The sequence below is a fragment of the Gavia stellata genome, chromosome 12, assembly GCF_030936135.1.
Source record: "Gavia stellata isolate bGavSte3 chromosome 12, bGavSte3.hap2, whole genome shotgun sequence".
Classification (NCBI taxonomy): Eukaryota; Metazoa; Chordata; class Aves; order Gaviiformes; family Gaviidae; genus Gavia; species Gavia stellata.
In genome coordinates, this window is record NC_082605.1 from 2,924,687 (window position 1) to 2,951,662 (window position 26,976).

A 26,976-nucleotide genomic window follows, 5' to 3' on the forward strand; every position below is an offset into this window, starting at 1 on the left:
CCTTTTGAAGGCGGTGATTTACAATATGCTTTGGTTTATGGTATAGGACCCGTATTACTCACCTTGTGGGGCAAGTGATGGTTGGTGGAAATTTTCCTTCAGAGAAGTGGAGGGCTGCTAAAGGGAAGATGGGTGGGGGGCAGACTGCCCTGCCTGGCACGCGGTGGTGCGTGCCACTCAAGGAAGCCATTCTGTTCCCCCCTTAGCAACCGCTGGTTTACTGCATGCAAAGTGAAGGGGGGGGGGGCATAATTTTGTTTCTTTTTTATTGAGATTCAAAACAAGGACTGCGGTAAGTAATTATCTCAACAGATGAAAACTTAGCACCCTGATATCTTCCCACTATCTCTTCAGTCAGTGTGCAGCTGTGCTAAAATACAACCCTTGTGCAAGACATAAAGTCCAGGAGTTATGCATTTCCAAATCGAAACAAAATATAAACAAAAATAGAAAAATATGGAGCGTAAGCCTTATGAGGAGTGGCTGAGGGAGCTGGAGTGGTTTAGCCTGGAGAAGAGGAGGCTGAGGGGAGACCTTCTCACTCTCTACAACTACCTGAAAGGGGGTTGTGGGGAGGTGGGTGTTGGTCTCTTCTCCCAAGTGACAAGTGACAGGACAAGAGGAAACGGCCTCAAGTTGCGCCGGGGGAGGTTTAGGCTGGATATTAGGAAAAACTTCATCACCAAAAAGCGTTGTCAGACACTGGAACAGGCTGCCCAGGGAGGTGGTGGAGTCACCATCCCTGGAGGTATTTGAAAGACCTCTGGATGAGGCGCTGAGGGACGTGGTTTAGTGGTGGACTGGGCAGTGTTAGGTTTACGGTTGGACTTGATGATCTTAAAGGTCTTTTGCAACCTAAACAATTCTATGATTCTATATCCCGTTTATCTGTGAACAAATATGTACTGTGCATAGTCATACGCAAATTGTTTCTTCTGTTGGTATTTTGCTAATGGTGCCTTGCAGAGGTTTAAGGCAAATCTCATATAAGCTTTTTAAATAGAGGCCTGTGTCCCAGGGGCGGCTTTCTGGGTGTTCCCTGTGGATCTAACAGTGGGGACACATGTTTCTTCTTTCACTTAATGTATTAGCAAATGTAGTTTTCTGCACTGAAGAGTTTCAAAGAGGAATTTTCCTGGTCCTTTTTTACCTTAACATACCTGTATAGGTCAGTATTATAAAGACGGTAATTTGAAGGTATGCTTCCATCCATATGCCGGTAGCTACGTCTCTGTGTTCTATGCTGGCATGCTCAGCATGACGGATGAAGGGACAGTATTAGGGAGAAATCTGTGAATGACCATAATATTAAAGTCTCCTTATGCTTGAATTTATCACTCTAGTAATAAATAACCTGCCTCTAAATCCCTGACGCATTGCATGTAAAATCCAGTACTACCATTCAGATTTGGTATTTTCTGATCATTTCTTCCCTCTTGTTTAATAATGCCTAGAAAGGTAATGTAACGTCATCCTACTCTTTCACATCCTGCCTCTTTGTTTTCAAGTTTAAAGAGAGGTGTAGAGTAGATGTATTTCTAGGTACGTGAAGTGGGAGCTGGCTGGGAGCTGCACAGCGGCACTCAGCAGGACGGTGAACACGAGGTGCTGTGCCCCGGCTCCGCTCTGTGCTGTGCAGAGCTTGGGCAGGGTTGGCAAGTTTGCACTCTGAGGACAGGCAGAGGTGTCCCATCTCCCTGGAAAAGTGGCCAGTGCTGCCCAGCCTTTTTTCTGAGAGTTCATCATATTCCATAGAGAGGACACCGAAACATGCTGCACTGCTTTCCAGGCTCCAGTGCAGGAAACTGCGGAAGAAAAACACTCCTTTTTTTAATGCTCTTTGTTACGTGTTAGTGCGGAGCGTTTCTCTGAGCTGTGTGTTTATTGGTTCCTCTCCTATTTTTATTTACTTTATACCTGGCTCAAAACACCATTCAAAGTTTCTATTAGCTATAAAGGTTACCATGGAAAAAGTCAATATTTGTTTGCGTAATTTATGCTAGGATTGAGTTTTTATGGTCTCTGAATCTCGTCCATGGGCTTAAGTCAATTAGTAGAGGCTCAGACTTTGTTACCACACACAGGGGTATTGTCAGTGCCACAGCTGTTTCCTACGTTATGCGTGTATCTATAGCATGGCCTTAGTACAGTAGCTCATTTTGCTATGTGATCATTGCTGGGGAATGTGGTTTTGGTGTTTTGTTTTTCCTTAGTGACCACCCTTTGCATTACACATAAAACTGTAAGCATGCGGGCGAATTTTGTGGAAAGGGACTCTACAGTGCCGGCACAGTCGCTTGCAGTATCAGCCTAAGGATGTGCCACTGCCAAAAAGAAGTGCCGTGTCTGTAAATATTTCTGCATTTTAATCAAGTCTTCTATCTGAGTGATACGGTGCCTCTCCATCCTGACGCATTTGACAAAATGTGAGTGCAGATAAACGTCCTTCCTGAATTGAAAATTGCTGTATTGCACAGTCGTGCACTAATACAGAAGCCATTAAAATATTTTCATAAAATACCTTTATTAGGTCAATAAGACAACCTTCCTTATAACCTTCTTCTTACTCATTTGTTTAAATATGCAGTCAGTGAAAAAGTGGTTTCTTTACCTTAGAATTGGATTTTGGTCTTTTTTTTTTTTATTTATATATAGGACATTTCAGTGATGCTTGTCATTTTAGTAACAGTTTAAACTTAGTGGTTGCTATCAAAATAAGCAACTGTAACACAATCTGAGCTTCAAGTAGAAAAATTTCTGGGTTTAGAATGGTGCTCGCAGAAAGACAAGTCATGGAAAATATGTACTTCTACGTGGTGTGCACTGTACACATGATTTCTCAATATAGCACATTATCCTGAGCCAGATGTCACAAATGCTGATAGAAAGATGGTTCTATATAGAACATAAATTAGCAACATTCAGATATTTACTTTAATACTGACTAGTAATTACTTTCGTGAGGTTTCAGTCACTTTTTGTGGCGTTTGTAATTCTTTCACATTTTTGTTCGAAGAAACACGATTCTGTATTTTCCAGAATTAGAAAATATTAGTAAAGCCATGTTAAAATCAGTCATGTGTTTTTTCTGCTTGACTTTAGTGTGTGCACACAACCCAATGTGCACACACAGGCTCACTTGTCTTACTAAATTTATGAATCGTTCAAACAGGAAAAAAGACATTAAATACCAAGCAAACAAAACTATGCTTTTCTTGGGGATTGAGAGCTTTGGAGATGTTGATGACGTGAAGCATAACTAAGCATTGTTAATCTCAGCTGTCTGTTAATCTCATAGAAATGCTTTTTGCAGAAAGCACATTATTACTGCCATAAAATGAAAGCAGAAAAAAAGAGGAGGCTGCGGGGAACCTTGTGGTATAGCATGTTGTTAAAGGGTGGTTCCGTTTCAGCTGGTTTACACAGGGTGTTTCAAGAGCGTTAATGTACTGTGTATTAGCTACCTGCATCACATGCATCATCTCGATGTTCGTGTTCCATCCAACTTCATTTAAAGATATTTTATTCAGTGACAAGTTTGCTAACTGCTGCCTGGGCGGTATACAGAGCTTTGCATCATCTGGTGTCAGTGGATTTTTCTTATGGCTTTTTAACAGTGGTACTTTGTAATATTAAAAAGTTCCAAATCATAATAATCTTTCCATTCTAGTCCCATTTGGAGCCAATACCTAGAGGTAAAGAACGAAAGGGAACATTTGTATTGCTTTTCTCTTGTGCCTTAAGTACATACTCAGTGGGTCTTACTGATACCCGTTGCTACTCAGCATGCAACTTTGACAAATGTCTCTGCCCTCTATAAGGTGAAACGTCCCATGCTGACCTGCCAAACCTCACTTTGTTTTAAATCTACTCATGCCCATCACATCAACATGCACCGGCAAGCGGGGTGGGGAAGGTGCAGAGGTAAGTGGAAGGTAAAGCCGCTTCTTTCCGTGGCAGTACTAGCTTAATTTGACCACAAATCTGTACCGTTTCTCTAGTAAAGGAGAATTACTTTACTTTTTCAGTCCGTTATTCTGACAAAGTAACAGTCTGGAAGGGGGAGCTCATGGCTTCAGCTTTCTCGCTGCAAGGTCTGGTGTTTTAGAGCACCAGGGTATATTCCTTACATCCTGAGTTTCTCCGTGTTTGAGCCGTGTGGACTTGGTGCCCACCAGCCTTGCTCGGTAGTGGCACCGAACGTGCAGCCAGCGAAATCCTGGAACCCAGTGACTTGGTTGCAAATGCTTAGGTGTGCCCTAAGCTGTGGGAGCTCTGGATTCATCAGAGAACGTGGCTCTCCAGGTGAGGAAAATGAAGGAGCCACTCTTGTACATATTTCACTCTTAAGAGACAAGGGACTACTATATGTGTAATGGTATCAGCAAACTTGTAATTGCAGTCACCTTATATTCGCGGTACAGAGTCCTGCCTTTATTGCCCCCGAGAATGCAGATTGAAGGTTTCCCTTTCCCTTTTACTCTATTTTGATGTACAATTTCTGGCAATAATAGAGTGGCCGCCTTGGCTTACAGATTAACTTCTTTCTAAAGGGGCTCTCTGGCTCCTTGTCAGCCTCTGTACTTCCTTTGGGGGATTTCCAAGCATCCACTATCCTTCCATCCATGGATTTGTGAGAAGAAAGTGTTTTCTCTTGAAGAGCCACCGCTCAGTGCTGATTGACCTGGATTGCAGCTTCTGGTTCTCAGGTATAGTTTCACTGCTGGGGTGAGTCATGGCAACGTTGATGACTGCTGAAAGCCCCCTGCTACATTTTTTTTTGAAAGGGAGGTTGCATGGTATTTGCAGAAAAAAAAATTGTTCCACATGCCTATGGATCTGTCAAGAGAAATTTTCAATGTCTTGATAGTCTTATAATGAAATGTAGTTATCTAGTAACTGATGAATCTTGTGGAAAACCAAAACTGTGTCTTGCTGATGAGCAACACTATGGGGAGCAGAGGCAGGACCAGAGAGGATGCAAACATCAGCTCAGAAGCAGCGTGACCGGTGTTCCAGCATTCTCTGAGAGAAATACCAAAATACTGTACTAAATGAAAGCCCTGCCTAACGTTATTTTTTCCGATGTTGTTCCTGTGGATGTAAATAGTCAGTCAGTGTTGGAGTGCACCTGATAATATCATTTACAATAGCTCTCCGCACAAGCGAGGGGTTTGTAGGATCAACTGCTGACTTTGGGGGACAAAACCAGGTCAGAGTATTGACAGTAGTCAACTTTGAGTCAGGAATCCTGGCATTGCTCTAATGGTGTGACTGCGATCTAATCCTCTTTATGCCTTGCTTTTCTCATTGCTGAGATTTTGTATGTGTGTTTTACAGCTGGCTATAGTTTACAGGGTTGTCTGGTTTGCATGCTTCCACACTGGATAAATCAGTGTATCTTAGCATTTTGAAACATTGTTGTCATTGTGGAATTTCCTTTTTTGTTCCAAAATTGGGCCCCTTATCCAAATCTTCTAGCCAGGGCAGGGGGAGAGAGTTTGCTGCAGAGTGCAGCCTTTCACTGGCAGGGTTTCTTTTGAGGGACTAATGACAGACCCTTTTCTTTTCGCCCTCTGTAGAGCTACATATCTTGTTTTATGGGAGGGGGTGAAGAAGCAGAACGTGTAGTTCTGTTTCATTTTTAGTTCTCCCACTGATCTGCAAGGGGACTGTGAAAAGTTATTCTCACTTTCCTCTGCTATGGTTTATGCTCTTTGTGCTTCGATATTCCCATCCCTCACATAGGGATAATGCTATTTTATGTTTTGTAAAGGTGGGGGGTTTTGAGATAGGGAGTTGAAAGGTGCAGTTTTGACTATACAAACCCTTGAAGTCAGTGAAGATTTCCTTTGCCTTAAATAGGCTTTGGATCTGTTCTTAGAAGAGCAAAACGTCTACAAAGATTCATTGTTTTGCCTACTCCATAGCAACCGACAACATAAAGCCTTTTCCCAGATGTGTTTATTTAAAGGCTTTATAAGTTCAGCTTAAAAAATGAGCTGAAGTTGTAGCTGTTGTTTTAGTGCCGATCTTTGTATATCGGCATTAAAAAAATAAGTGAACTAGTACGCAGCCATAGGAAATGAAGACACATATATGAGAGAAGATTAGAAATCCATTTTGGGGGGACCCAGAACTGGGATATGCACAGTAACGTGTTGGCTTTTAAAGAATTACCTGGCATATTTGAAAATTCCTATGTAATTCCAGGTGACATGGGAAAATTACCACAATATACTCTGTTTTATAGAGGAGGCGGAGGATCCATATGAGTTAGCATATTTTTTTCAAGGGATGAATTGGATTACTATCCCCTCAAAGCCCACTGTGAAAGGAAAAACATGCACTTTGACCCATGTGTGTGTTTTATTGTACAGTGCTGCATGGCTGTATTTATACTCTGCAGGAAGAAAACTACTCCCTAGTAGTTTCTTCCCTTTTTTTTTTTTTTTTTTTTCTGGAAAACCCTTTGCTTTTAGTCAAGCAAAATGCAAGATAAATGCCCGTTTCAGCCTTTTAGATCTCGGAAATAATGGTGTATTAAATGTGATTAAGTTGGGAATTACCCTTAAGCAGGGTCTTAATTACTGTAGATTTAGATGGCATGTTATACAAATTGCTGTGTGCTCATAATTACAAATGGAGTTTGTTGCACTCTGGGGGTTTATAAACTTTATCTTACCTATTAACACATTAAATAACAGTGATTTATGTCAATTACTGGATAAACCAAAATTTCAGTGTTGTGCTTAATCTAAGGTTTAATTATATTTCTGTATTAGTAATAAAATACGCTTAGCTTTAGCAAGGAAGATTGAATGGTCTAAGTATAACATTCACTACAGAGACATTGTTAAACATGATAATGGTAACAAAATTGGCGCCGCCTGTGTAAGTTTGTCAGTAGTATTTACTGGTCACACTGACTGAAAACTACAGTGGTACAAAGCGCATGAACTAGCACCCACAGTGAAGGAGCCGGCTGTCAAGGGTGAGCTCTTCCCATGGTCAGCCAGCCTGCTTGCTTCAGGATTATTTACCTCGAACTTCTGGACTGGTCTAGCGAGCATAGGTTTATAGTTTGAAATCTTTGTTTGCTTCCTCTTGCACAGAGATTTCCTAGTGCCTTATTTTTTTTTTTTAAGTCAGGTTGATCTTTTTTTTTTAATGGAGCAAAGATAACTTTGTGTTGTACTATTAGTCATGCTCCAAAAAATTGCCAGGAATAAGGATACTAAGATATGAAAAATTACTTTCCTATCTCTTTACCCTGCGTGACGTATTTCTACAGTATCTTGGTGGCAGCTCTAATGCTAACTAGCTGTCAAAATAGCAGTGGGAGAACAACAGAGTCTATAGCCTCTATATGTCCTGTTGGTTCTGCCAAAGCTTCCTATACAAAGTGCAGCTAAATAAAGTGGTATAGAAACCCACATTGGCTCTGTATTGTTAGAAGAGCTTCTCCTGCCCCCGTCTTCTAAGGCCTGAAACATCACCTCTGTATGTTTGGCACAGCGCATAAGCACTGCACCTGTGTAGTCAGGATAGCAAAAATACCTAGCTACGTGCCGCCAAAAAGTTGTCCTAAGAAGTCAAGCCTAGATGTCTATGAAAAATCGGCACCGGTTATCTGAGTGAGAATGGGCTATGCAGTAGGGATTATGTTTACTGTTACCTGCGGGAGACTGGATTATGCACTATGGATTATGGTTCAACGGAGACGGTTTTGGAACATTGAAACATAAACAAAATATCCCTCCAAAAATAATTGCATCAGGCTGCCTGGACTCGGAAACCACAATGCCATCTGCGTAGTGCAGCAAGAATTTGTTTTTCTGTGTTTAATTTCCCCTGTTGGAATACATGCGAGATCTTAAATATGTAGATGATTTGGGCGTTTAACCTCTACTTTAGGTTTTAAAGACTCTTACTGAAGCAAGAAGTGATTTAATAAAAACTTTGTAGCGGAATGGTCGAAATAAAATTGAGAATTTGGGATTTTTGGTGTTGAGGAGGGGGGAAACTACCAATAGTCCACGCAGTATTTGAAACGGGATGTGTTAGTATTGCTTGGTCGTTTGCTTATCTAGTGTGTTCATGCATATCTGTTGAAGGACAATTCTGTTGGAAGTGGGTTCAGAAAAGCATGTTCTTCAGAAAATTCCGTGACTGCTTTTGAGGTCAGAGCTTTTCGGCCGCCCTTTGCAGTATGTATCCTCCTTCACAGCCCACGCTAAAACTGTCTGCACTCGGTTTCTCCTTTGGAAACTAGTTTCCATTTAGCAGTTGACTTTTGTGGACTGCTTATGTCTGCTTTGGATTTCTCTCTGTTTACAAGTAGAGATGAAGCTTGGTGCGGGAGGGCATTGAGTCAGGACCAGAAAAATGTGGGATTGTTGTCGCCTCTGTCTATCCCAGAACGTCAAAGACTTCTATAGGGCAGAGACTGTCTGGATAACCATTAGATGTTGAAAGTAGGCACTGCAGTGTAAATAGTCTCTGGTTATAGACTTGCAGTGACATTACTATCAAAACAGTCGGTGTAGGTGTGTCCTTCCTTAACATACTTGTGTTTCACTGAAAGCTAGTTAAACGCGGGCTTGTTGGAATCCATGTCTAATGCTTCCTTAGGAAACTATGCAAAATGCACACTCGATCCAAATGTTTAACGGGGTTTAAGTAAAGTTGCTTTGATTCTTTCTATCATCCAGAAAGATGTGATCTGCTCTCATGGTATGTACTGTAAATAAGAGGTATGTTGTATATACAGCACAAGGGCACAGCTGGGCCTTTCACTGTGCTCTTTCTTGTACCTGATGTGTTTGAGCAGCATTTTTAGTTTCTGACTAAACTTCTGACTTTTCCCAAACTACAGAGATAGCCAGTGCTTCTTGTATGTGCTGGAATATTTCCATTCCTAAAAAGTATATCGCAAATTGCTCCGTCCCTCCACAAAACTGCAATAAATACTGTGCAAACGATTATGAATGAAGCTTTTGGTGGTAAACTTACCAACTGCCCCCCCTCCAAACCCTCCCTCTAAGAATGGTTCTTGTTTTCTTAATTAGCTTCCCCTTTTCCAGTACCGTGGCATCTAGTTGAAGACAAGGAGTGTCTGTGGTTAGACAGTTTGCCCAGCTTACCTAGACATGATGCTTATTTTGATGAAGGGAAACTTAATTTGGGAAGCAAGTTGTTTTGATGGTTCCGTGAAACGGGAAACCCCGAAGTTAACTCCAGAAAGCAAGACAAGTCTTATTACAGGATATTAATCATACGGGCCTTACTACTTTTTGAAACACTAATTTCTTTGTACCTATAGGTAGCACTATTTATCTGCTGGTTTTATGGTGCAGTTTCAGCTGTTCTTTTGACCTGTAAAGCTAAAATGGCTGTAGGAATAGTCTACCAAAGAAACTATGACTTAGCAAGTAGTCTTCAAAATTATTTGTGGCTTAGATCAGCAGAGGAACTCAGGCTGCATTTTGAACAGGAGCAGGCAGTTGATAAGGTGATATTCCCTGGGGATGACAAGTTCTGGAACTGGCTGACTCCTTAGCTCTTCAGCACTTGGATGAACCTTCCAGATCCACTGCAAACCCTCCTCTTTTCTAGGCTTTGGGGGAGGAAGGCTGGGAAAGCATCATGAAGCGTAAGCATTTTTGGTAAAACGTGTGTGTAAAATGTTATTGTGTGTGAGAAAGTTATGTAATTTCAGCGTTCTCATTTGCAGGTGTGTGGTTTCTACATAAGAGGCGTATATATAAATTAAAGCACCTTTTACGGTATTCTGGGAGATGAGATGGTTTTCCTTTATGAATTACTAAGTTACCATTAGCTCTGTTTAGACTTGATTTCTTGCAATACTTTAATCACCGCATGGTGAATCTGCTTGAAAAAAAAATTAGGAAGGATTGCTATTCATGTGTCAAATACTGCGATGATGAAATTCCGTTGGTGGTGGTGTTTTTTTTAAATTCTAGTGAGGAATTCTTGCTTGCCAGAACTAGCTTTACTATTGAGCTACCCTATGTTCGGAGGAGGTGGAGGTTTCTTTCCATTCCCATTTACAAATGCTGTGAGAACACTGAGGACATGATACAGCAAAATCCACAAGCTTTCTAGGTCAGGTTTCAGTGGAGCAACAAAGGATAATAATTAACATCTTTCTTGAATTACTCATTTTTATCGCAAATTCTGATTCTGATAGGTACTTTTTTAATCATAAATCAACCAGTCTTTCCAAAATTGTTCTCCTGTCACCAGGCCTCCACAGCACTTAATGTATTGTTATGTCGTCTGCGTTTGCTTTCTGCGTGTTTCACAGCACCGGTTCGCATTCTGCCTTGCAATCGCGAACCTCAAACCATCTCAACCTCATCGCGAACCTCAAACCATCTCAACCTCATCGCGAACCTCAAACCATCTCAACCTCATCGCGAACCTCAAACCATCTCATCTGTAACGCAGATAAACCCAATGCTTTATGGAAAGTAAATAGGATTTGGATTATTGTGCTAGTATTCAGAACAACAACGGGGAAGTTTTTTGAAGTTTGTTTGGAATGTGTGTGATGTTGACAATCAAGCGCTCAATTTCCTCACCCGGTGGTGTGCCTGGGAGTAAGCGTAGGGAGAAAGAGTCGGAATATTTGCTGCCGGCAAAGCTGCCGCCGTTGCCTCGAGTCAGGGTTTTGGGGTGTTTTTTTTTAACAAGCAAAATTCTTTCTTCACATCCTTATTCTGGTGCGTCTGAAGTATTTTTAGCTTTGCTCTTTTGCATCGTTCTTTACCACGGACATCCCTGGGTGTTTCAGTGGGGCTGCCAGAGGCCTTCGCCAACGTGCAGCCACACCCGTCATCAGAGGGAGTTTATCTTCCTCTCTCAGATGCCTCCAGTGTCTATCTACGCTTTTTCACTTAAAAGATAATTGAAATTGTATTTTTTTTAAGCAGAACCGAAAACAGCTGGATGCTCCTTGACCGATACGAAGAAAATTCCGAACCTTTGACCAGCGCCTTTGCTCTGAAAGCATCTATTTTACAAGTCCCCAGCGCCTCTTGTAAAACTTCACCGCCGAGCGCTGCCCCGGGAGAGGTCCGTTGCGGGTCCTGGAGCCAGGCACTTTCCCGTGTAATTAATAAGGTTCTGGTTTTAATTAGGCACGCGCAGGTTTTTAATCTCCGGCAAGGCTTCGGGAGGTACCCGACCGCTGCCGGGGGCCGCTTGGGCCGGCTCCGGCGGGCACCGAACGGTGCCCGCCGGAGCCGGCCCAAGGGGTCCCCCGGCCCTTGTGAGAGGGCCGTGAGGCGACCGCCGTGAGGCGAGCGGTGGGCGCGCGCGCCGCGGCCGTTGGCGCCTCGCGTTCCCCGGGAAACCGGCCTCCGCGCGCGTGCGCGCTGCCCCCGCCGCCACCGAGCCGTGCGCGGCCGCTGAGGGGAGCGGGCGCGGGGGCGGGGCGGCCTGAGGGGCGGCTATGGTGGCGGCGCGGAGCTCCCCGCCCGCGACTTCGGCCCAGCCATGTGGTGCCTGCACTGCAGCTCGGAGAGGACCCAGTCGTTGCTGGAGCTGGAGCTTGACAGCTGGTAAGTCTCGGCGGAGGGAGTTGGGGGATCCCCGGGCGCCCTCCCGGCCCTGCTCGGCGGGCGCCCCGTCCTGTCACACAAAGGGCTCCGCGCCGTCGCCGCCCGGCCTCGCCGATCGCCGTCCCGGGAAGCTGTAATGGGGGGAAGGCGGGCGGAGCGGCAGCCCAGAGCCGCTCCCGGCTGCCGGAGCGGGGGGCCGGCTTGCCGCCGGGGTCACCCCCTTCGTCTCTGGGGGTGCTGCCAAGTTCCCAGCGATCGTGAAGGCACGGCGGTGGCAGCCGGCGGCGGCTTTCCGGCCATCGCGTTGTTCGGAAGCTTTATGTCCTGGGTCAGGGAGAGGGGGGATGAACGGCAGTGCCGTCTGTCCTGTCGGGGCAGAAGTTTGAAATCGCAGGGGCTAAATGCGGTGTCAAAAGCGGACCCGTACGTCTGTCCTTGCTGGTGGGCGGCAGGCGAAGCGCAAACCCGTCAGGAGCTTTTTGAGAAGGGCGCTGTTAGAGTGCGATCTGACCCAGCCTGTGAGATCGCTGCCGCCGAGATCTCTGCATGGGTGTACGCAAGCCTGCAAACACTCCTTTTCATTGAGTTTGATGTAGTGCAAGAAATCACATGGCTGGTGTCAAACAAGCGGCGAGTTCTACTTCAAAGCTCGGGTACATCCCGTTCCCGCTGTCCGAAATCGACCGGGGAGAGCAGGAGACCCGTCCTTCCAACTGCCGGCATGGGAAGGTGGGTCAAACCCGGTGGTACTGCTCGGGGTAAATTATCATTTGCGCCTCACGCCCTCAGCCAAAAAAGCAAAGAAAAGAAAAAAGAAGTTTAGTTCCAAGGCCTTTAAAGTTGGGATGCTGAATAACCGATGCAAGAAAACCAGAAAATGGGATTTGTCGGGTTGATACGTACAGTCTCCATTGTTATGACATTAACTACTGAAATAACGTGCATTGAAATTACAAAAACGCCGTACTCTCTTATATGAGCCACTTGAAAGCTAGATGTACAAACTGGGGGGGGGGGGGGGGGGGGTGTTTGTGCAATATTGTGTGTAGATTCTGATAGACTAAAATAGTTATCCTGGCAAGTGCACTTGCAAAATAAATTTTTCTCCAAGGCATCGTGAAAGTTTATTCCACCAAATAATTTGATGAAATTCTGAGCTGATCGACTGTTAAAGAAGTATTGACTTCAAATAAAGATAGCCAACGTCTTAAATTGGGTGTGTGTGCATGTGTGGAAAAAGATAAAAGGAGGAAGTGACTAGATTCAGTGTAACTACATATGAATGCAACAGTGTCTTTCCTGGAAAAGAAAGGAAAAAACGGTTTTTGATAAAGAAAAATGTTTTATAGTACAGTTTAGTCACACATTTGATGATCCTTAAGCCCATTTTTACCCTTATGGAAAATAATGAAGTTGAGCTTCTAAGTTCCCTGCGCAGAGTTGGTAATGTTTGCGTAAGTGCCATTACATTCGCATGGCTTGCTACAAAACATCATGCGTAAATGTTACTTTAGTGACAGATTTGCCTGCATTCACACGGTTACATTCTGCTATTCAGTCATTGTTTCAGACTTTTTTTTCCTCCATTTGCACATCGCTATGCACTTCCTTTCAGTTAAACTCGATTATTCTGCCTGATGTGTTAAAAGAGGAATTGCTGAGTACTTAGTTTGGATGGTTGTATTTAACTGTGTCTATTCTTGTGGCAGATACCTTTCACATAAACACAGAATTCATTACATCTATCTACTGCTTTGGGAGAACTTAAGCCCTGCTGAATAAAATGACCCATTTCCCATTTTACTTCTACTTCTGTCCCCGATTTGTTTTGTTGTTGCCATGTCCTGTTCTAGTTCCTGAAATTCCAGACATTGAGAGTACTGTTATGTAGCAGTCAGCTGGTTTTCCTTAGTTAAATAGGTGCTCAATGTTGGGGTTTCAAGTGTGAAGCCAGCTATCATCCCTTTTTTTTTCCTATTTCTACTAATCTGAAATAATTCATTGTCATCAGAGATACTAACTGTAGTACAAGAGCTGAAGATAACCAGTGAACATTATAGCGCTCAGCATATCAACAGCATTTAGTTGTTTCTTTGTCCCGTTAGAAGCTCTCTGGGAATCCTGGTGCCGTTAAACAATTTACAACTCAGTTTCCCTGAATAATTTGCAACTTTCAGGTAAGGAAACCCAAAGGATTCAGTCTTCACCTGAAAAGAACAAATACCAGGTTGAACAGCAACTCTGATTTGTTGTTCTTGTTACAAATGGCTGTTGGAAGGTTGCTGGGAGTTGACACAGTGACTTACCCTGGGGCAAGCAGACCTTCTCTGCAGGAGAAGGTATCTTCACTGGCAGCTGGCAGGGTGTTCCTTTTTAGAATTGGGCAGTGATCTCTTAGGATGGACAGCCCCGTGGCCTTACGTGGTTTTTCTCACCCTGTGACCATCTCATATTTGCAAACTGAAAATTTTCTGAAGAGAATTGCGTTTCTATTCATATGGGTATAGAAAGGATTCCTCCAAATATTTAGTCTTCAGCAGAATACTCTTGCATGACTTGGAAGCTGGGATTGTTTCATGCCTTTGAGGATCTAGAGGTTAGGTGCTAGGACTTTGGGTGAAACAACTACTTTGAAACAAGAGTTTACCTTTATAGTGACCGTGTTTTTCTGAAGTATAAAGATGGCAATTCAAGGATCAAACTTTCTGAAGAGGAAGATCTTATACTTGTGTAGCTGATTAGCACACTTATGCGATTACTCTAATTATGCTTGCAAACTGTATTTGCCCTGAACACCAGTAAGAAGTAGCTGTGAATTATAAAAGCTGGCCTAAAAGTAGCCAGTCCTCTGTTGGTGGAGGCAAGGCGTCATCCTAAACCAAAACCAACACTTGTGGAGATGCTACCTGTAGGTGTTTAACATCTCCTCACGTATTTCAGTTGTGCGTCTTGGTGTTTAACACCGCTGATACTCAGAATTCAGGCGTCTCTAGCAGAACATTGGGAAACAAGAGTGCTAGCAGTGAGATACTGCTTTCCTAGTAAAACCTGTCCTTTTGCCTACTGTGTGGCGTTCCAACTGAAATTCAAGATACTGCATTGCCTTAACTTTATAGCCTCAGCTGTATGGCTCTCAATGAGTAAAATTGGATTTAGCCTGCTATCAGGGCAGCTTTATTTTGGAAATATTAATGCTATAAAGATGTTGTCCTGGAAATTATCCACTAGGCCTTCATAGAATCTCAACATCCAAACTAATGCACCCTCTTTGTTGTAAACCTATGCAGCTTCCAGTTTCTGCCTGATTCTGACAGGTGCAAAGGAGCGGTTCAAGTTACTGTATTTTTGAATATGGTATTTTTTGAAAAAACTGCGAAGGACCGCAATTTGAGGAGAAAAAACCCACTTTGTTGCTTTGAGCATTACGATACATGGACGGAGATTAGCTGGGTGGTTGTGTCTATTGTGCCTTTTCATTGCAAGGGTTTACCGTAATTTATGAAGGACGTTAAGGATGCAATTTTCTTGCTCTTTCAGCATTTACATAGTTCCTTTTCTGTCAGAATCGATGGCAATTTTATCATTAATTTCAGAGCCAGACATATTTTAATCACAGTAGCTGTCAATCAATTATTGCTTTTTATGTTTATTTAATAACAGAACTGCAGGAGACCTCAGAAACTGTAATCAGGATGGAGCCCTGATTGCTCCCTGATTTGTTACATTAACTACATGAGGATGTGCCCTTAACCCAGACACTGCCTGATCAACAGAACAACTGGAATTATGAAGAAATGAATCATGGGTTTGGGGAGAAAGTGTGTTGGTCTGTTGTTTTTGTTAACCGTGCTTTGTTTAGATTTCATTTAGGGTTAAACAGAGTATGGGCCACAGGCCAAATTCATATTCCCAATTTTACTTCTTTATTTCTGTTGTCTAACAAGACTGTGTAGTTGTAAGAGCAGAATCAGGCCCTGGATTTGGACGTTCATTTTTAGCATCCTGTAAATTGTCATTTTATGTCAAAACTTACGTAAATACAGATTTTGTTTAATTCATACTCTTCATTATGCAAAAATAGTTACTGCTCACAGGCTTTTAGCAAGACTTATTAACTGAAAATATTTTAGTTATGTGGCCCTTCTTGTGTCTTTAAGGAATTCATCTGAATTTTATTTGGAGGAAGGACGATTCTAGTTAGGGTACAGACAGAGATGGCAAGTTTACTGCACTGCTGTGATTTGACTCCGGGTTTCCAGAGAACAGATGCTGCTTTAATCCACTGTAGCACAAAGCCCTAGTATTACGTTAAAGGGGACTGCAAATTTAGCTAAATAAATCTTCTTTTGCTTCCTTACAATAGACAAAAGACTAGAAACATTTTCATAAAATTATTTTAAAGATGTCTGTAATAAAAATAAAGTTAAAAAAAGCCAAGCTTTGGTATGATAAAAAATCAAACCCTTTTGTCCCTGTGGGAGAAGCAGAAAATTAGAATGATGGCTTTGATAGCCTTTAATACAGGAAATTTATGTAGTATATCTGTTAATCAGATTCTTTCAGTAGTTCAGTGTCATCCAAGTTAAACTTGTGCTTAAAAACAAAGGACCCAATTCCCTGTTGCTTTATGTTGTCCAAGCACAAACAAAATGCAACAGTTACAATTTGGCTTCCTTTTACGTAAGTGGCTACATACAGGGCAGGGCAATAGAAAAAGAACCCTAAGCTTGTTTTGAGGGTCCTTGCATTGTTTAGTCCAAAAACTTTCAGTTGCCCCTAAAATTCACCAGATGAACAAGGATGGGTGTGTCAAGAGTTTAAATGTTTTTGTAAGAACAGAGAAAAGGAAAACTAACTTCAGTTTGTTGATATATACGTGACCTTTCAGGTCACCTTTATGCAATGTAAGGGAAGCAAGGGTGCAAACCTGGTGGATTTTCTGTTGCAGGGTATGTTTATAGCCAGTCCTAAAACTGCGTTACAGGGAAGTTCACAATTTGACTTTAATTTAATTTTCACTCCCCACCTTTATAGTAGAATGGACCAAACTCAGTCTCAGTTCCCATGGGGAATTAAATAGAGCAGTGGCTCTGGGCATTGTAGCTTAGACAGCTGTACGTTGGACTGTATTTAGCTTGAGTTTAGTGTATTCTTTTAGTGTAGCCTACAGCTGTAATGATTATAGTTGTGATCCTTTCAGTTTTCATGAGTCAAGTCGGAGTAGGCCATGTCAGTACTTGCACAGAACTCCAAGGAAAAAACTTCAGGAAGGAATGGATGATTTACTTGGAAGCCTCCTGCCTTTAAAGATAATACCAAAGACAGGGTTTCCCTCATCGTTTGGAGAGGTTGTGCTGAGGAAGTCATCTTTCAGATGAGATGGACAGCAGTGTTCCTGACCCAGCTGCAGTTCCTAAGGGTCTAAGGGTATATACACAGAACAGGACCGTATAAACCCCTGACTTTCTGGTCATGTTTCAGCTTAATGATAGCTTTTCTCTCAATCTAACTTCCCTCTGTACTTTCAATTGGGAATAAAACTTATCTTTGTTTTTCTTTCTTATGTGGTTCTGCTGTATTGTAATGTGCTGTGAAACAGCTGTTGAATTTCCATTCTAGAGGTGTCTGGGGCGATTCTCATGCTTTGAAGTTAACATTTCACAGGGTGAATGTTAGAGAACATTTTCAGCTGTTCTTAGCTTCTTGAGAGACAGTTCCTTACTGTTGCTTATATATTCTTTTTTTATGTTTTATTCTGCGAACCTTGTTTAGAAGATACCACTGATGCGGAGCATTTAGTAGAAACTGGTTTCAAGAAGGAGCTGATTCTAATGCTTCAAGTTTTGGGAGAATGGGACTTTACAGCTCATAGTTTCTTATTAATACTAGTACTTAATGCTTTGTGAAATTGAGAGAGAACAGAGGATTGCCCAGCATTTATTGGAAATTGTCCCAAATGGTGACAACCTGTTGCAGTCTTGGATTCTTTTTTCTTACTAAAATGTGATTAAGATGTTTTTGATTAGGTTATCCTAGAATAAAAGAAGTATTTCAGGTTTTCCTGTGCTGCCACAGTGCAGCATGTTACACAAGATCATTTCTGACTGTCTTGGGTTGACATTTTCAAAACCTGTCTTTGCACAATATTTCATTTTCAGTTCACAAAATGGTGACTCTTGTTTTCAGGAATTGGACTTCTACTTTTGTCCTAAAAGACTGTTTTCCATTACAGAGACGTCTATGAATTAAGGTGCGGTAAAGAGCCTATAAATGCTAAGAATGACCTGAGTTCTGTATTTCAGAGCCGATGTTCTTTTGTGGTTGATAAGCCTCACGTGCGGCCCCCAGCTAAGGCAAGCTGCATCAGCAGAAGTCAGTGCAGATTGCCGATGCTTCTGGGAGCAAGAGTTGCAGAGCTGTACTGGGCGTCTGTGTGCTGCATCGAAGTGAAGCTGCTACACGCTGCAGTAAAACCTAACAATTACTCTTGTTCTGTGTATGTGCAGTAAATCCTCTATTTTTAGGTACTGATTGGAAGTAGCTAATAAAATTATTTAGAACATAGAGCAGGTCCTAAAATTTGATAATAGATAAGCTTTGTAAGGAGAAAGTTCTTGGCTTATAGTAAGCTTTGAAATAGCATTTATAGGTTTCTGAGACAGGAATTGCTGCTTGTGTTACTTTTTTATTGTGATCAGTGGGGGTGGGTCAGAAGGCCTAGTGAAAGCCTACATTTAATTCCTCACTAAGAAAGAACTATAAAATGTATAGACTCAGCATAATGGAGAGGAAATGTAAAAGGAAGGAAGTTTGTGAATGAGAAAAAGCATCTGTCAGCTCTTTAACTGATTTAGAGGTTGTAAGCAATCTTCTGAGTTCTCGTTTGTCCTAAGAGTGAAGATTTACATGTAGTAAGACACACAATATCTTTCTGAGTGTGTCTGCAAGTATCTTCTGTATTTGAACACACTGCCTTGAATCTAAGTAACATCTAAAACATTTTCCTTTCCACCAAACTCCATACTTCCAACAAAAGATGGCTCACCGTTTTGTTTCCTTAAACGTCATGTTCTGTACACTTTGATATAAGCCTTGGGTGTGTTGCAGAGGATATAAATCTCACTTTTATGAGGATGCCTGTGATTAAAGACTGGTTAGCTGTGATTCTGTTCCGGTCATTTACAGCACAGACCTCTCTCACTGCGTGCAGAATGCTCAAGGCCAGTTCCTGTTCTCGCTAACTCAGTAGCAACACTCTGAACTTCACTGAAAGCAGGAACAAGGGTTCCATGTTCTCACCCATTTTCTTTCCCACCTAGTGAGAGTTTTCCATGCCCGTTTGTGTTTATGCACATCGAAATTACATTTCTCTCCCTTAGAGAAAACTAGTACAGTTTCTTTGTCTTCTGGGTTTGGGTTTTTTTTTCAGACTTGGCACGATATAGCCGGCAGTCAAAATGCAGGGTTTGTGCAGTGTTTAAGATTGAGTGATGCTTTTCTATTATATGTACTTCTAGATTCAGTTAGATCGGTAAAAGGTCCTTCTCTGATCAGACTTTCAACAGTCCCTCCTCCTTTAAGACTGGCTTTATTAAGTGCGTTGCTCTATAACCTCATGAGGTTTATCTGTAACTTCAGAGAAAAGTCAACCAACCACTAAAAGTTGAACAGTCCCTTTCTTTCTGAAGTGGGGGAACTTTAGCCAACTACGTCTTAAATCCAAGTGAGATAACAAAGTATTTCATGTCTATCGGTGACATTGTTTTAAAGCACACCTCACTGGATAATAACAATATATTATTAACTAATTGAAATGGAATCCCGTGGTTGTGTTAAATAGGTCTTTTTGTATAACATTTGTTTGCTACTCAAGCAAAAATACTGCCTAAACGAATGCGGTTGTGATGTGATCTGTGTCTTTACCCTCTATGGAGTCCAATACAAAAAGACGGTTTTGTTGTCATTTCTGCTGCAAGGACCATCTGCATGCTCTTTGGTTATGATGATTCTTAATTTCCCTCTGCCCAGGCACACAGACATACTTGAAGGGAAAGGCTGGCCTGCTCAAAAATTGTTCCCAGCTCTCTATACTGCATCTTATTTCTAATTATTTCAAATAGTAGTAAAGGGGCAAAACCTTAAAGTGAGTCAAATTATAGGTTTTATCAAGTATATTTGGTCTAAGATGAGAATATAGTTTTGTTCTACATATGAAATTTCAATGCCTGAAACATTTTATTTACGCAGTAAACAGAATTTCGTTAAGGATCTTTAAGCTAATTCATGTTTATGATATACAGTATATAAGAGGGGGAAGAGGAGTATTATCCACCAAGGTCTGAATGGGGAAAGGAAACTAGTATTTAGTCTCTTACAGAACCTAACTGCCAGCAAGCTGATTTCTCAGCAGTGCCATGCGGTATCACCTCTTCCTCTGGTGGGCTTGACACAACAGCTGAAGCCACAATAGAGGTGAAATACAAGGATGGCTGGTACGGGACGCCAAGGATTTTTGCATTATATCAAATGCTGCTTCAGCTGTGCGTGCAAATCAGTTTTTTCTCAGCTGCAGAAACTAAATCTTCCTTTTTAAAATTAGCATTGTATAGAGGTCATGATATAAATGGTAGAATGTGTGTTAATATCTCACTATCTTAAATACATGTCATAGGTAGTGTAGATAGGCTAAATAAGAGGATTCCAGTTGCTGAATGATATATCTGAATAAATAAAAAATAGTTGAGGTCAAATTCTGCCACAGCTGCATAGATCTCTGAAGAATTTACAAAGGAGGAACAGAACAAAGTCTGCAGTGGTAGGTGGACCTTCACAGATTTGTTAAATAGTCAGACACCACAGTTACACTTAAAAATGTTTAGCTTTAGTCCCTGTAAGAAGGTAAGCATCCTTTTGAAGCATACATGACATTTTCTGGTGTTGGTAGGTTTTATGCTCATGCATCAAGACGATGAGCTGACCATAAAAAATCCTCTAAAAATTGGGCTGATAAATTTGAGAACTCTTCCTCCAGCCACAAGCCTCAAATTATTCCCATAGTCATCTTTTAATAATATTTTATCCATTTTTTTTAAAGAGTTTGAAGTATGGAATACAGGCATTGCTGAATAAACATATGCTGGGTGATGATTACCGCGGATTAGCAGAGAGTGACATTGTCTGTCTTTACCTCAGATAGAAGCTGACATTTGTAAGCTGTGCTCGAGTTCTGTGGATGCTGTCAGTCTCCTTTGTTACCTTCCAGCTGCTAAATAATGAAAATAAAATACAGCGTTGCCTTTAGCGGATAGGCTTCGTAAGGCATTAAATGGGTACTGGGTGAGGGTTGGGCGGCTTGTTTGTTTGACCCTTCTGCAGTAAATACTTGCGTCTGCTCGCCAATATGCTGCCACTGTTTGATTTGGACAAAGGTGATGTGTGAGGTGTTTAACCTACCTTCTCCTCCTTGGAAGCTGAAGATAATCTCAAGTAAGCTCTTTTCAAATGGATATTCTTAGTTCTTAAATCTATTATAAAGGTTGTTCCCTAAAATGGAGAAGTTGGGTAGATTTTTGTTTGGCTTTCTTTTCATCTTGCTGGCGTGCATCTCCATTTCAGAAGAGACAGTGCATTAATTCCTACATTCTGTTTTGGCCTGGAGAAAATAATCTCTCGTCTTTCTTCCCCTGCTCTCTGCTACTACTAATGGCATATAACACTGTGGATCAAAATGCCCTTTTTTAAAAAACATTTTTGTTAATGCCTTTTATGGGGTTATTTAGTGAGAATTAAAATTTGGTCGTGTCCAAGTGAGTAGATGCTGGGGTTTTTCTGTAATTTTGAATCCAGGACTCGGACCGGAGAGCGAATGAAGGTTTGCAGTGCGCATAGTGGTGCTTCTCTGTGGAACCCTGGTTGCTCTGTCAATGGTCGTCAGTCTGTGTTTTGACTTAAGCTGGCTGTTATTGGCAGTCTTGTTAGAGGGAACATTACAGAATGAAGTGGTTGCTTTGTTAGTGTTTGCTTCTGAGACACATGCAAATTTTGTCTGGATTTTTCTTGCAATGATATTTAACTTCAGTGAGATGAATTACCTGGGACATTACTTTGATGTGCATTCAAAGGTCTCATTTGTTTTTAACAGAAACAGCTGAACTGAGAGTGCATTCTAAGTAAAACAAGTTGGTCAATATTTCTTTCCTGGATCAAAGCTTTTGTCAGTGCCTGTGAATACTGTTGTCCATCATAATGGCTTTGAACTTTTGACAGTGTATATTTGAAGGTAGATTGGTTTGTTAATGTTATTGCATTTATTGAATTTGGGGATTTGTATAAGTTCTTAATATAATTGACTTGTGGTTACTAGACAGTACAAAACAGACATGGCAGTAAGAACGAGATTCTAATCTGTTGCAAACTGTACTAATAATATACTTCTGCTCAAATGTTCTCGCTCCATTGGGGAATATTGTAACGGGGGGGAGAAGAATGCTAAAAACCACACTTGTATGAACTACATATGGCCAGTTTTGCATTTTAAGAAGTTACATTAAAAATGTTTTGTGGAGAGTAATTTGAGATAATACAATGCATACATCAGCACTTTAATTAAATACACCTCCTAGTTTACAGCAGAAAGCCCCACAGGTACTGAAATGTGAGCCAACTTTGAAGCAGTGGGGTGTACCCTTGTGTCAAATGAATGCTTATGTTCAGGTTAAGTTGCATACGGGGAGTCATACTTTTAGTTAGCAGTGTTATGTTTGTAATTGCCGTTTAAAAATTCATATTCAAATTAGGGTTTTGTTGCATTTGGAAGGACAAACTTATATGCAAGAAATTAAGTTTTGTAGAGGTTTGTTCCTCTGTGGAATGCCTAGATTTGACCTAAACGTTTTCGCCATTCAAATGGGGTTTTTTCAGGCTTCATGCTGGAAGTGTCTGACCGTACCAGCTGCTCTAGCAGCTGCCATCGTGCTTCCCTCTGTTACTCCGAGTTAGTTCCATGGGTGACTTCTGGTCTGCATTCTTTGAGCTAGGTAGAGAATTTGTATCCATTGCAAGTGGGTATCTATAATTAGGAGTTATGATCAGAGTTTGACTCTTTTAACCTCCAAATTTCAAAAAGAGATAGTTGGTGTAAACAGATGTGTAACACTTCTTCCTTCCCGGGCATTTAGGCCTATTTATATAGGATATTTATTTTTGAGTGAGGCAGAAGTTTTACTGGGAATCATGTTTATGAAATGAGGTTTTAATACCAAAAGTTTCACTCTTTGGTTTGCATTTAAATCCCTCTCATAAATCATACGGCAGAGTCCCCACGTATCTAGATACTTCAGCTGTAGGTATCATCTTAATGTTTATGGACAGAAAAGTTTCTGGGACAAAGGAAGAAAATAAGCTTGCTGAATTGTTCTGTCAGTAGATGTGACTTAAAGGGAATCAGGTTTACATGCATTCTTCCTGAAGGGGGAGGAATAAATAACGTGGATTCAGGGAAAAGTGGGCAAGTTAGAGAAGGACAGATTTGACGGAGGAATTTCACGAAGAACTACTTATGCAAATGCTTCACTGTTGCAACAAATAAAATAAACGTTTAAATACTTCATTACGTTCAATTTGAATTCGGGTTATGCAGACTACCTGGAGTTTTGACTGCTGTCTCTGGCAAGTGATGCTCTACCACAGTCATGCTTTAAAAACTGCCTGCTTCCTAAAGAACGGAGCACTTGTAGTGTCATGGTGAAGCTGGGTGGTTTTATCATCTCGTGCTGACTTGAATTTTCACTTGGCCGTGTTTTTCTTACCGTATTCATATACTTGTGCAACTTTCCACAATTTAGAAGAACGGGAATTTATTCTGTGTACCTTTGAACTTGTGTTCATACTTTTAAGGCTCTAAAATGCTATGGAAAAATCTTTAAGATGTAGCAGTACAAACTTATTATATTGTCATACTTTTCTGTACATCCAAGACAATTTTTTTACAGGATGACTATAATGCTGATTGATTCTCATGCATGTACCATCCAGTTGTTAGGGCCTGTTTTCAATTTCGTGTCTTTATATTACAGTGTTGAAAGTCCATTCTAAATGAACGATGAAAATAACTAGTCATTTCAGAGAACGTTCATTGGTAAAATAATTTCTCAAGTATTTACTCTGTTTTGCTGGGAGGGTCTTTTGGTTCTATTTTAAAATGTTGCATGCAGTTTTGGTTTGGCATTTACATTATTTAGAAGCATGTTGAATTTCTTGTTGCTTTCAGTTCCAAACTAAATCTGCAACATACTGGTTTGAACATTTGGATGATTTCTGTAAGCATATGTTCTCATTATCTTTGTATTTTAGTCCTACAAATGCACCAGGACACTTCACTGCTTGTAAACTGTGAGGTTTCTGGAGTGAGTGGGAATACTGAATAAATCCTTGCATCTGATGTTATTGTTATATACTTTACATGCACTGAGTTTGCATAAGTGCTGGGCCTCAGTAAATAGGGAATTTCTGCTGTTCTGGTTATCATCTCTCTCTCTTTCGTAGCATAGCTGCTCTGAAAGGTAAATGCTTGTGCCTGTGGTTCCAAACCTGCAGCTTCTCTGATAATTTTGCCATTATTGTCAGTGGAACGAGTAAGTCTGTACTCATGGAAGAGCTTGAGGTTTGTTCTTTACTGAAATTTAGATCTTGAGGACTCTTTCCAGTTTCCATTTTAAGCTCAAGTGTTGAAGTTTTCTTGTTTTTCAAAATTCCATCTTTATTGTGCTTATTTTTGGTTTCGCTGAGATAATAGTTTGGCAAGATTTGAAGGAAAAGGAAGGTGTGAATACAAGAATGAAAAATAAATCAAAGAAGAACAATAGATACTCAGACATCCTGAATAACATGATGTTTTAAAATATGATAGTGGTTTTCATGTACTGGTTACTAATTACAGCCTTTGTGATCAGAAGTAACAACTGAAGGTATAAAATGAGAGACAGGGAAGAAAAGACCTGCCAGGTTTCTGCTGCTAAAATGCCGGAGAGGAAATGTTTTGTTTTGGTCATGGCTAACCACACAACTACATTTGGTGATTAGGCAGAGGGAAGGAGGAGACAGAGCTTTTTCTTATTAGGTAATTCTTGAAATGAACTTACCACCTGAATAGTGGGAAATAACTGTAAAAAACAACCTTTTTCTAGCCACCAGCAACCTCCACTTCACCTTTTGTCAGCTTGGATCTATTGTATGCTACTTTAGTCCAAAGTAGCAGCCACGCACCGTGTTACTCAGCTTTGACATCTAGGCAAATTAGTTAGAAAAGCAGCTTTGGGCAGCCACTGCCTGCACATCGGTATTCGTCTTTGATTCACACAGAGCAGTGAGCGTCGATTCGGTCGCTGCTGGAGCGCAGCGTGCATCACGGGTAAACGCAGCGTTAGCTGCGCAGTGGGGATGACCCTTGTCTCACAGCCCTGCTGATGAAGCCAACAGAGCCTACTTGCGTGCACATATGTCCCTTCAGCTGATGTATTTTAATTTAAAAGTGTTTGCAGAGGGTGTAGCTTAGCTCTTGCAGGAAGTCTAGAGCCATACATACACAGAAGAAGAGAAAATGCCTGAATCCATCTATGTTTGGTATTTAGTACTGGTTTATAGTCATTAGAAAAAGTAAAATTAATCTGATTTTCACCAATAGTTTTACATATCCATTGAGATATGTTAAAAACACTGTACTCAGTCTGTTTCCATTTTTCTATAAGCCTTTCTTCTTCCCTATTGTTCCTTGATAGAGTGGTGTTCGGGGGTTTTTTTAACAGTATTACAAGTTGAGGTTTATGCAGGAAGAAACTTCCAGTGTCAATTTCTGATAAAATACTCAGTCAGTCAGTGCTGGCCACTCTTTCAAAAAAGTAATTTGAGATGTACAAAGAAACAAAGTTTTTTCCATGGCTGTGTTTTAAAGTTTCGTTCATGGAAAGTCATATTAATAGTACTAATTATTTTTAAAGATTTAATTTCCATTTTCACTCTTTAGCTGCTCCATTCTCCACTTCTTTGTAAAATACTGGCAAGCAACCTTTCTCTTTTTCTGGCTTGGGTGATAAGGAATGTCTATTTTCTGCTGAAACAGGAGTGTGATAAAACAATCAGAGTTCTAAAAACGAAAGGTTAATTTCAACTGTTTTGCATTCTCCTAATATTACACACTTAGAATACTCGACATGTTGCCGGTCTCCCTGGTGATATGCCATTGCACATTGCAGGGAGATGAACCAAATTAATCCACTAGATAATTTTTTTTAAGCACTGAAATTATCAGTAATGCTACTGGGCATGTATAGTAGGTGGCCGATGCCTCAAAACAGAAACCTTTACTAATATGTTCTTTCTAATTCCAGCTGGGACTGGGTCAAGTGTTATATTGTCCATTTTTGCAGCGTACTTCATGTACTTGATTTCTCACCCATCTGAGAGAGGCATTGTGTGCAGAGTGGCTACTGGAAGTGAAGTAGTGCTAGAGAGGTGTCTAACTGCTCCCCTAGTCATAGGGGGGCTTATGCTAATTCTTGTTTCTTATTCTTCTTATTCTAATCCTATTTCTAATTCATGTAGTGATAGGACAAGGGGTGATGGCTTTAAGCTGAAAGAGGGGAGATTTAGATTAGATCTAAGGAAGAAATTCTTTGCCACGAGGGTGGTGATGCACTGGCACCGGTTGCCCAGAGAAGCTGTGGATGCCCCAACCCTGGAAGGGTTTAAGACCAGGTTGAACGGGGCTTTGAACAACCTGGTCTAGTGGAAGGTGTCCCTGCCCATGGCACAAGGGTTAGACCTACATGGTCTTTCAGATCCCTTCCAACCCAAACCATTCTATGATTCTGTGATTGTTGCAAACCTGGAGCGGAATCCCTGACATTTTTGTGTGTTGGCATTTTTAATAAGTGGATCGATAAAAATCACCCTTGTAACCCTGCAGTGACTGGCTCATGTCCTGAGTCTGTTTTGAGGCACAGGTACCCTTTTTAGCAAACGGTCTTTCAAAATAGATCCAGGCAGGATGATTCTCAATTCCACACTCCTGTTCCACCATGCTCTGTGTGTGCTTCCTCTACAGTGGAGTAAAATATCTTGTCATCCTTGAAGCTTCACACAAGTCTTACTTGTTGAAATATTTTTCTTTTCCAAACATATGTAAAGTAGTAAGAAGTAGAAAGCAAGCTGCTTTTCTTTGTCAGTGGAGTGTCATTTTTATGAAATAACTCATATGAAGCTTCAGCTGCTGTTAACGGACAAGGAAGAGCTGAATGGGAGAAAGCCTCCAAATATGCAGTACTGACTGTGCACGCTTGTTCGCTTTAAAGGGCTGTCGTACTGTTGTGCAGGAGGCTGCCTCTTGTAAAAG

General features: G+C 41.2%; 1 protein-coding gene across 4 annotated transcripts in view; it reads left to right on the top strand.

Moving 5' to 3' along the window:
* IQSEC1 (IQ motif and Sec7 domain ArfGEF 1) overlaps nucleotides 1–26,976 on the top strand; it is a 365,437-nt gene that overhangs the window by 282,646 nt on the left and 55,815 nt on the right. Inside the window, exon 1 of one of the 4 annotated variants that reach the window (XM_059823036.1) lies at nucleotides 11,524–11,588. The exons of the other annotated variants lie outside the window; for them this stretch is intronic. Within the exon in view, the coding sequence (XP_059679019.1) occupies nucleotides 11,524–11,588 (65 nt within the window). Of the gene's footprint in view, nucleotides 1–11,523; nucleotides 11,589–26,976 lie in introns of those variants that run through there. 4 annotated transcript variants of the gene reach the window in all.